Source organism: Triticum dicoccoides, chromosome 2B (assembly GCF_002162155.2).
Source record: "Triticum dicoccoides isolate Atlit2015 ecotype Zavitan chromosome 2B, WEW_v2.0, whole genome shotgun sequence".
In the NCBI taxonomy this organism is placed as follows: Eukaryota; Viridiplantae; Streptophyta; class Magnoliopsida; order Poales; family Poaceae; genus Triticum; species Triticum dicoccoides.
In genome coordinates this window covers 17,889,406-17,899,188 of record NC_041383.1, presented here as the reverse complement: position 1 = coordinate 17,899,188, position 9,783 = coordinate 17,889,406, and the positions used below count along the sequence as shown (strand labels likewise).

The 9,783-nt window shown below is 45.3% G+C and overlaps 1 protein-coding gene across 1 annotated transcript; it reads left to right on the top strand.

Moving 5' to 3' along the window:
- The first annotated feature begins 2,162 nt into the window (after window positions 1–2,162).
- Window positions 2,163–6,298, top strand: LOC119361819 (putative disease resistance protein RGA3). The gene is made up of 2 exons (XM_037626962.1): window positions 2,163–5,641; window positions 5,746–6,298. The coding sequence occupies exon 1, from the start codon at window positions 2,248–2,250 to the stop codon at window positions 5,623–5,625; it is 3,378 nt and encodes a 1,125-aa protein (XP_037482859.1). The 5' UTR covers window positions 2,163–2,247; the 3' UTR covers window positions 5,626–5,641; window positions 5,746–6,298.
- The last annotated feature ends 3,485 nt before the right edge of the window (window positions 6,299–9,783 follow it).

Here is a 9,783-nt window from a genome sequence, read left to right as displayed (position 1 = left end):
CTTTCGCCGGATCGCATGGGGGTGGGACCACGTAATTAAGAAGAACGAATCACGTTTGGGGTGGAACGACGCAGGGAAAACCAACAGCGCACAGGAGGGAGGCTCGACGAAGGGTTCGACGACGTAAGACGGGAAACGGAACGCCGCGTTTCTTTTAGGTATTATTATTATTATATTATATTAATTATAGTTATTAGAGAATTAGAGATGAGATTAGAGATTATTTGTTTCCTGAAAATATATTATTTGTTTCCTAAAGCAAATTGCATTAATGAGAGAGATCCATTGATTTGGCTAAGGTAGGAAAGAATCTACTATTTGTTTGCTAAAGCAAATTGCATTAATGGGAGAGATCCATTGATTTGGCTAAGGTAGGAAAGAATCTATTATTTGTTTCCTAAAGAAAATTGCATTAATGAGAGAGATTTGTTGATTTGGCTAAGGTAGGAAATAATCTATTATTTGTTTGCTAAAGCAACTTGCATTAATGGGAGAGATCCGTTGATTTCGCTAAGGTAGAAAAGAATCTATTATTTGTTTCCTAAAGCAAATTGCATTAATGAGAGAGATTCGTTGATTTGGCTAAGGTAGGAAAGTTAGATCCGTGATCTTTTGTCATTAGGAAAGTGTTGAAAATAAACCGTACCGGACTACCAACTCCTCCATTAGGTTTTTTTTTCGCTGGTTAATTTTTGTAGGGTTTTTTTCGCTGAATTGTCTTGGGTGTGATCGGAGGTTAGGCCCTGGAATGCGTGAGGGCGGGTGGGGGCTTCGGTACGCGGTTTTTGCGGTTCATGGCGGCTTAATGTGAGGTGGGACGAGGTACCAAAAAAAACCATGGGAGGTGGGACGAAAAAAATCTGGAAGCGAGACTACCAACTCCTCCATTAGGAGTAGAGATAATGCATAGTATCATAGATTAGCATCATAGGTGGTCTCATTTATTGCCATGCATGAGACATAATAGCATCACATTTATTATGTTACGGTATCTACCTATGTTAATATAACCATCTCTCTCTTTTTTAATTACCTGCCACATAAGCATGTTTGCGAGTCCCAAGTGCATGATACTACTTATGTTACCCCCACTATGGCCAGCCTCATAATGATACTGTGCTACTTCCTTCATTTCTTCCTTGCATGCATGCGGGCGTATTAATGACCCCGATTAACAAAAAGAAAAATTAACTTGCAAAGCAGTCATTAAATTTTACCTTGGTACATGTAATTTGAGTTTGTGGCCTTGTATAAGGAAATTGAGGGAGTATTTGATCTGTAGGTACCTCCAATCATAATTAGGAAAACATTTAGATAGGTATATGTATTTATGAATTCAACCCTTCGCCAGGTATTGCTAGTCTTGTACAAGTAAGCTTGATTTATGAACTCTTGTTGATGCACTGTCATGCGAACTTGATCTATAAACGCTACAAAATGGTTGGATGAATATCAATTGGCAATAACCCATATATAATATTAGTTGTTCTTTTCACTTGGCAAAACAAAATATAAAAAATAGTATGTACTGACAAGATTGGAACCACATACCAAACAGAAAGAGAGCTGCTTACACTAGCCTATGTACCCACGATGGGGCAAAACAAACTATTCCTTTTATGCAAAAAGTAGAAATTGTATGTACCAGGATTGGAATACACAACCTAAGAGTAAAGACTAGAAGAGGCTAGCCAGTTCGCCATCCATGTGTTTTATATAGTATGACAAGGCGCAGCGTTGTTATAGCACTTACATACTTACCGCCAACGACCATGGCGATAGTCATTTGTCATGTAGATTTTGCTGGTAGCATGGATCAGATCCTACCGCCATCAACTATGGCGATAGCCCATAAGTGTCCTACCGCCAACAGGTATGGCGGTAGCAGAAGGGGTTAAAATTTAAAACGAGGATTCAGATCCTGCTGAACTTTTGAAAAAGAGTCGAAACAGTGATTTTGTCCGCCTCCGGCATCCAGCAGAAACTACGGGGAAGTTGAGGAGGGAACACCATGATTGGCTTGCATCGTGAGTGGGTGAAATTATTGTTGTGCTGCAGGCTGCAGCAGTACTGATACTGTAGTTAGTACATACTCTACCCCACATCGGGTGGGTGAGGTGGTGACGTCATCAATAATGAGTTTGATAAGCTGAGCTGACAAGCGCAAGCGCTCCCTCCCCCTTCACTCCAATCTTGGAACCAAAGCTCACGCGTAAAAGCCGAGCAAAGAGCAACAAGATCAAGCCCATGGAGGAAGCAGCGTATCCCGTTGGTTTGGATCCTGCAAGGCTGGCGGAGGCGCCGCGGCTGGTGGGCTCGGTTTCTCGGGCCATCGAGGGACTGGCCACCGAGATCCAATCGCGCGGCGGCCTGCACGGCCACGTCTCCCGGGCGTGGGGGCGCGGCTGGAAGGCGCCCTTCCCGGAGCTGGAGGTGCTCAAGGTCCACATGCTCAAGATCTGGTTCATCTCCGCCGACGCCGACCCGCCGCGTGCCGGTGACAAGGCGCTGGCTAAGCAAGCCAGAGACGCCACCTATTTGGTGGATGGACTTCAGGACATGATTCAGTACAGTATGCTTCTATCCTACCTAGCCCCGCGCGCCAAGATTCAATTCAAGCTGCTTTCCGCTCTGAGGTGCCTGCTTGCTTTCGGGTTTTCAAATCCAAACAAGATCTTGAGGGGCATCAAACTTGTGAATGAAGAAACTCGCAGGCTTGGCCATCTGCTGGAAAAGGAAAAGGCCGCTGGCAATCCTCTGCCGCCGCCACCTTATTCGGGCAAGCAAGTTCTTCAGAGGGGGCTAGTATTTGGGCGCCACAAGGATGCCAATGAAATCGTGCAGATGCTCATCCAGCCGTGCGGTAAGCCTGCAACTGAGAGGATTGTCTCCATTGTTGGTCCGGGGGGCATAGGGAAGACCACGCTGGCTCAGATGGTATCCAATGATGCAAGAGTCAGGCTGCATTTTGATGTCACATGTTGGGTATCCCTTTCCAGTGTTTCTAGCAAAGTGGAGCTTGCTGCAGAGATCTTAAGGTTGGCTCACCCAGCTTGGGATGGGTCTGCTGAGAAGATGCTGGATTTTCAGATGCTTCAGTCTGAGCTCCATCGGTTTGTTACATCCAAAAGGTATCTCATTATTCTAGATGATGTTTGTTGTAGCAGCACGGATGAATCCTGGCTGGACATGTTCACTCCTCTGCAGTCTGCAGATATTGGGAGCAGAGTTTTGGTGACTTCTCGCACCAACACCGTGCCTCACATGCTGGGTGCATCACAGATGTACAATGTAAACCCGCTTACTAGTGACGACTGCTGGGCCCTGCTTAAGGAACATGCTTTTCCGAGTGATACCGAGGATGTCCATCCAGATCTTGAGCTGGTCGGGAGGAAAATTGCTGCAAAAATCAGTGGATTACCTTTGGCTGCCAAGTTGCTGGGAGGGGTGCTAAGAGCTTCAAGGAGTGAGTCACACTGGATGAATATCTTGGAAACAGAACTGCAAGACAACACTGTTTCCCCCGCTATGCGCTTGAGCTATAAGTACCTGCCAGCACACCTCAAGCGATGCTTTGCATACTGCAGTTTGTTTCGACATGCTTATAAGTTTGATCCAGCACACTTGTCCCGTCTTTGGATTGCCGAGGGTTTTGTTCAACTGCAAGGCAGCGCTGACAAAAGGATGGAAGACATAGCTAGAGAATATTTTGATCTGCTCCTTTCACGCTCTTTTTTTCAGGAAATCAAGCTTGGACCCAAGACATACTACTTGATGCACAGTTTACTGCATGATCTTGCAAAGTCTGTTGCAGCGGAGGACTGCTTCCATATTGAAGATGGCATGAAATGTGACATCCCATCAACAGTGCGCCATTTGTCGGTCACTTTGCACAGTCTACCTGCTCTCACGAGCTTCCGTGGGCTAGAGGAGCTGCGCACCTTGTTAATCCGACCATCAATTACGTCCTCCTCCAGCACCTTCCAGGAGGATTTTGCTGTGAATTTAAAAAGTATCCTGGAGAAGTCAAAGCATTTGCGTGTTCTTGATCTCAGCGGCTATAACTCCAAAGAGTTGCCTTATTGCATCTATGAATTGCTGCACCTCCGTTACCTATCTATCCATGGCTCCATCCAAAGACTATCTGAGTCCATTGCCAAGCTTCTGCATCTGCAAACATTGTGCATCACTGGAAAATGTTCCCTTGAGAAGCTTCCTGCGAGCATTAGTATCTTGGTCAATCTGCGGCATCTTATGGTTGAAATAAAGTATACTGCAGGATTTGTAGGCATTGGCCAGCTGACAAACATGCAGGGATCACTTGAGCTCCGCATTGAGAAGAGGGAAGGACATAAACTAGAAGAGCTGAAGAACATCAATGGTCTTCGTGGGCTACTAAAAATAAAAGGTCTACAAAATGTTTCAAGCTATGAAGAAGCCTGCAAAGCTGAGTTGAATAAGAAACTTCATCTTAATTCTCTGAATTTGGAATGGAGCTCCGCTAGTAGAAATAGCTCCCCTTGTGCTGATGCAAAGGTACTTGAAGGTCTGCAGCCTCACCAAGACATCAAGGTACTTCATATTAGAAGATATTGTGGCACCAAAGCTCCCAGCTGGCTAGAGCCGTTGCAACAACTGCGTTCCTTGCACCTTATCAATTGCAGGAGTTTATGCATTCTTCCTCCATTGGGAAATTTGGGATCACTCAGATATTTACACATGAAGGAGCTGTGTGCAATTGACCAGATTGGACAAGAGTTTTATGGCACAGGTGATGTGGCATTTCCATCTCTAAGTGTCCTTGAATTTGATGATTTCCCAAAGTTGCGTCAGTGGGCTGGCATAGAAGACAAGAACTCATTTCCATGCCTTGAAAGTTTAAGTCTGATTGATTGTCCAGAATTGATCCAAATTCCTTTGTTACCCCAAGCTACTCGTGAAGTTACCATCGAACGTACAAGGTTGATACCATATATGAGGCTTGCGCCCTTGTCTTCAAGTTCAGAAATGCTCCAGCTGGATGTTTGCGCAAGTTCTGTCGTCCTCGATAGACTACTCTACAGACATAATATAGAGTCCATTGCAGTGTTAAACATAAGTGGGGCTGAACAGCTTGTTGCTTCTGGACAACTGGGGTCTCTTGTTTCTCTGCAAAGGCTTGAGCTCTCTCAGTGTGGTCTTACTGACCAGGCTTTAAGAAGCTTTCTCCAGGATCTGCCTTGTTTGTCCTCTTTGGAGATTATAGACCTTCCTAACATAACATCGCTTCCTGTATCGGGAACAGTCAAGTTCTGCACAATGCTCACTGAGTTGTGCATTCGCAACTGCCAGTCGCTTTGTTCTCTATCCTCATTGCAGTATTTTGGTTCACTAAAATATCTGGTGGTCGAAAGATGCCCTGAAGTAACTGCAACATCTTTTCCGGTGAACCTTATGAGCCTTGCATATCTGAAGGTGCTGAGATTGTCATACTGCACAGAGCTTCAATCTTTACCAGCTCTGCCATCCTCACTGGAAACACTTCATATCTTTGGGTGCCACCCAGCGTTGTCTAGGCAGTCAAGAAACAGGAATGGGAATTATGTTGAGAAGCTTGCAGTTGCACCTAGCGTATTGATTCAGTGACAGAATATTGTGCAAGGTATGTATAAATTTCAAGTCTCTGTTTCCTCGCTAAGATCACGGCGAACGTTCGTACTATGTTATGATAACCATGTTTAATCTGTGGTGTTAATCTTTTCTCAGCGGTTCTAATCGAGAAGGTAAAATCCCCCGCATCATCATCCTTTAAGCGACGGGCTATGTCCAGGTCCGAATCCCACTTGGCCTTCTTCGGCTGCTCTTCCTTGCCATTGCCGGAAGATGCCAATTGGCGAATGCATCAGCCCACGGAAGCAGCGGGGAGGCTTCTCTTTTCGGAGAAAAAAAAGGCGGCCTTGCTGCGGTGCGAGTGGCCGCACGGGTTGGAGCCAATGGGTGGTCGTGGCCTTCACGATCTGGTCCAGATCTGCAATCACTCACCACTCGAAAGATGCCCTGAAGTAACTTCAACATATGAAGGTGTTGAGATTGTCGTACTGCACAGAGCTTCAATCTTTACCGGGTCTGTCACCCTCACTGAAAACACTTCATATCTTTGGGTGCCACCCAGCGTTGTCCAGTCTGTCAAGAAACAGGAACGGGAATTATGTTGGGAAGATTGCAATTGTACCTAGCGTCTTGGTTCAGTGACAGAATATTGTGCAAGGTAGTGTAAGAACAAATAACCCCGGCATCAGGTAAAAAAATTGGGACCCTACGTGCGTGCGTGCGTAGCCGCCTCCTCCTCCCAACCCTAGCCGCCGCCTGAGGTAGCCGCCGGGCAAGCCCGGGGCGCCAAGGATGGTGGCGGCGGGGCCTCGGTTGCCCTGCTCCTATGTGGGGAACCCCTGATCTGGAGCGGCGGCTCCATTGGCAAGGCACGGCCGGCTAACAGCCGTGCGGGTGGTGGATCCGGTGTCCCGGCCACGCGAGCGGCGGGATCCAGTGGTTGTTGGCGGCCGCCGGCGGCTTCTGCGGCTGTCGGTGTGCATGATCTGGCGCCTCCCTTCCTCCCCTGTTCGGCGTGTGGGTCAGCCTGGTCGGGCCGCGCTTTCTCTTGGTCGTCGGTTCTGTACAGGAGGTGCTGCTAGTGGCGGAGATCTAATTCGGGCGAAATCCCTAGTCGGCCATGACCGGCCGCGTTTCCCTCCTTGGAGGCGTCGGTATGAACTGATCTCCTCACTTCACCTTTCCTAGGTCTCCCGGGCGAAAGACCTAACTCTGTTGGGCGGCGGCGGCGCTCATGGCGCCGTTTCCTTCTTGAAGGCGCCGCTTTGGTAACCTTGGGGGTTGGGTGGCGCTCATGGCGCCGTTTCCTTCTTGAAGGCGCCGCTTTGGTAACCTTGGGGGTTGGGTGGCGCTTGTGGGTGGTGGGTGACGGCGGTGGTGCGGCCCTTTTCTAGCATGGATTTACGTCTGTTGCTTGGAGATGGACTCGCGTAGGTGAAGGTCGTCATTTGGCTCGTGGTGGCGTCGATGGCGGAGGACCTACCAAGGTTGTCACCTCAATTTGCTCTGAAGATGGACCCGTGGAAGATGGCGGCGACGACACATGTGAGTATGTCAGACCGGTTTCAGCCCCATACCCGGCAGATGGCTCGGTCGGGGCCTCCGACTTTAGATGTTAGGCTTAGGTGAGAGGTATGGGTATGTGGCCCAGCTTGACCCCTTCATCATTTGTATAGGAGTAGCGGCAGATGCTGCCAAGATGGCGGATTCAGGCATATTTTTGTTATATTTTGTAATATCCTCAAGAATAATCAATAAAATGGCCATATGCATCTCCCAGATGCAGAGGCCGGGGGTCATCCTTCTTTCCGAAAAAAAAATCAGGTAAATAAATATGTCTAGAAAATGCTTCAAGAGCCAAAACTGCAAGCAAAAACTCTTCTTGTGAGGAAAAATACAAGAGCGATTACATTCCTCCAAAATTAGCTTCGCCAGGTCAAACTACAAGTGCAAGTATGCGTTCAAAAAGTAAAACATGTCATAATCCTGCATAAATTGTTGATCTCGAGTTTAGAAGTGTTGTTGGAAAATAACAGAAGCTTCCGCACTTAAGTTGGAAAAAGACCCAACTATGAGTACCACCAAAAGAAAAAAGGACCCACTATGCTCCTTTGTTTCTTTTAGACTAAACATGTATCAGCATACAATATAATAAACAGAATATTCTCTAAATATCGTACAAAGTCAAAGAACGATCAATTTCAAACTTATGATCCAAAGCCTTATCAGCATAAGTTGGATCGTTGCAAAAACCACTTCAATGCTTCGCAAGTTCAAAGTGTAAGCATGGATATCCTATGCATAGAAAACCACTCTCGTGTCACGAGTTTTATTGAGAAACCAGACTAAAAGCATCATCTTTTCAAAATAAGCGTATTGATAAAACATTTCCAAGATAGAAGAGAAATCGCTCCAATCGTGCGAGCTTAAGTTGTCGTTAAAATAAATCAAAACACTCCAAACCCTTATGAGCGGAATCCCTAATCCCTAATCTAGCACGCCGCCGCCGCTGTGGCACTGCCCTTGCATCTCCGCCGGCCAGACTGCACGCCAAAGTTTCGATGTGGTCACCTGAAGCTGCCACCCTCTATGCCCCACAGAAGCCGCCATCCGACGCCTTCTTCCTCTACACCCCTCTGAAGCAGCCATCCGATGGTTTCATCCTCTATGCCCCTCCGACGTACCGAATCCCTCCGTAGCAACACCCCTCTCCACTGCCGCAACACCCTTCATGGCTGGACCTGCACTACTTCACATACAAAGTAAGTCCATCAATATTTATGCACAAATGGATACCTTATTATATAGCCATGATATATTTTAATATTTCATAATCATTTTATCAATTGAGGAATTTTATTGGTTTCCTTGTTTTTGTCTATAGTTCAAGGGGGTCTTTAGTTCCGGTGAGCACTCCGCTTTCTTCTCCATTTTCGTGTCATATTCGATCCATTTTCGTTTTTGGTAATATTCATTTTCGTATTTGTTTTCGGGATCTGTGTATTCATTTCCGCTTCCGGGAAAAATTCGAAAACAAATGTGGCGGCACCCAGTTCTGTTCTTTTCCGCTTCGTTTTCATCACTAGTGCATAGGTGATGCTACGCGTGGGCGTGAAAGTGACGCTACACGAGTTACATAATACCATGCAAGGTATAAATATAAATCCAAAAATTATACATGGCATATAACTTATGTAATGTTATAATTGCTCGACAAACCTTCACTTGGTTACACTACACGCGGGCACTATCTTAGCGCTACACGGTGTTAGTAGTAATGCAAGTAAGGCAGAGCTTAATAAAAAATGTTCATGTCACATCCTCTTAGGCATACAAAATTCATGTAAAATATATGATAGGACATATTCCATGTAGAAAACATATGCTCTAAATTAAAACTATGTCACATAAAAACCCTCATACAAGTGAAGATAGACACAGGTGTCATATTCTTACACTGCAGAGTTAGTGTTGATACTATGTGAAGTCCAAATCTATAAAATATGGCACATACCAAATGCATTATAAAAAGCATCAAGATTATGTCAGAAAACTTCAATATCATTACGGTACACATGGGTACCATGTCAGTGTTATGCCAAGATGCTTCCACTGAATCTGCTGAGCCAGAGCCGTCAGGATGTATGTTGGGGTGTCGGAAACACGTAGGGGCACACACGTCTGGAGGCACGCATGCAAGCGGCCACCCATTTGCTTTAAGATTGGTCACTAGTTATGTCATTAACTCTTAATCGCTGCATTGGGGTCCAAGCATGCCATATTTTGGAAGAGTTGCATGGGTCACCCTCTCCCACCTCCCATGCTTTTCTTATCTTAAAATATGAATCTATTGTATCTTTTAATCCAAAAGTCCAAATGAAGTGTCGGCCGCATATTCATGTTCGCTATAATGAGTACTTTTGAATAAGACCAATTTTGAGTACATTTAGACAATTTTTTAAAAAATTACCAACTTTCAAATATTAAAACTTGAGCATTTTGCAAAGTTTCACCAAGTTTCATTTGATTTTTTGAAACTTACTAATTTTAAAACTTACTAAATTTTTTAAAACTTGTAAAAATGTTGGAGCCCCACATGGTTTTAAATTTCAGTTCTAAAACTTATTGATTTTATCGTTCATTTTTATTAAGTTTCAACACTTGAAACATAGCGAAATTTTAAAAACATGTCAA

Coding starts and splice junctions, on each gene's coding strand:
- LOC119361819 (XM_037626962.1), top strand. CDS start 2,248: ATGGAGGAAGCAGCGTATCCCGTTGGTTTGGATCCTGCAAGGCTGGCG.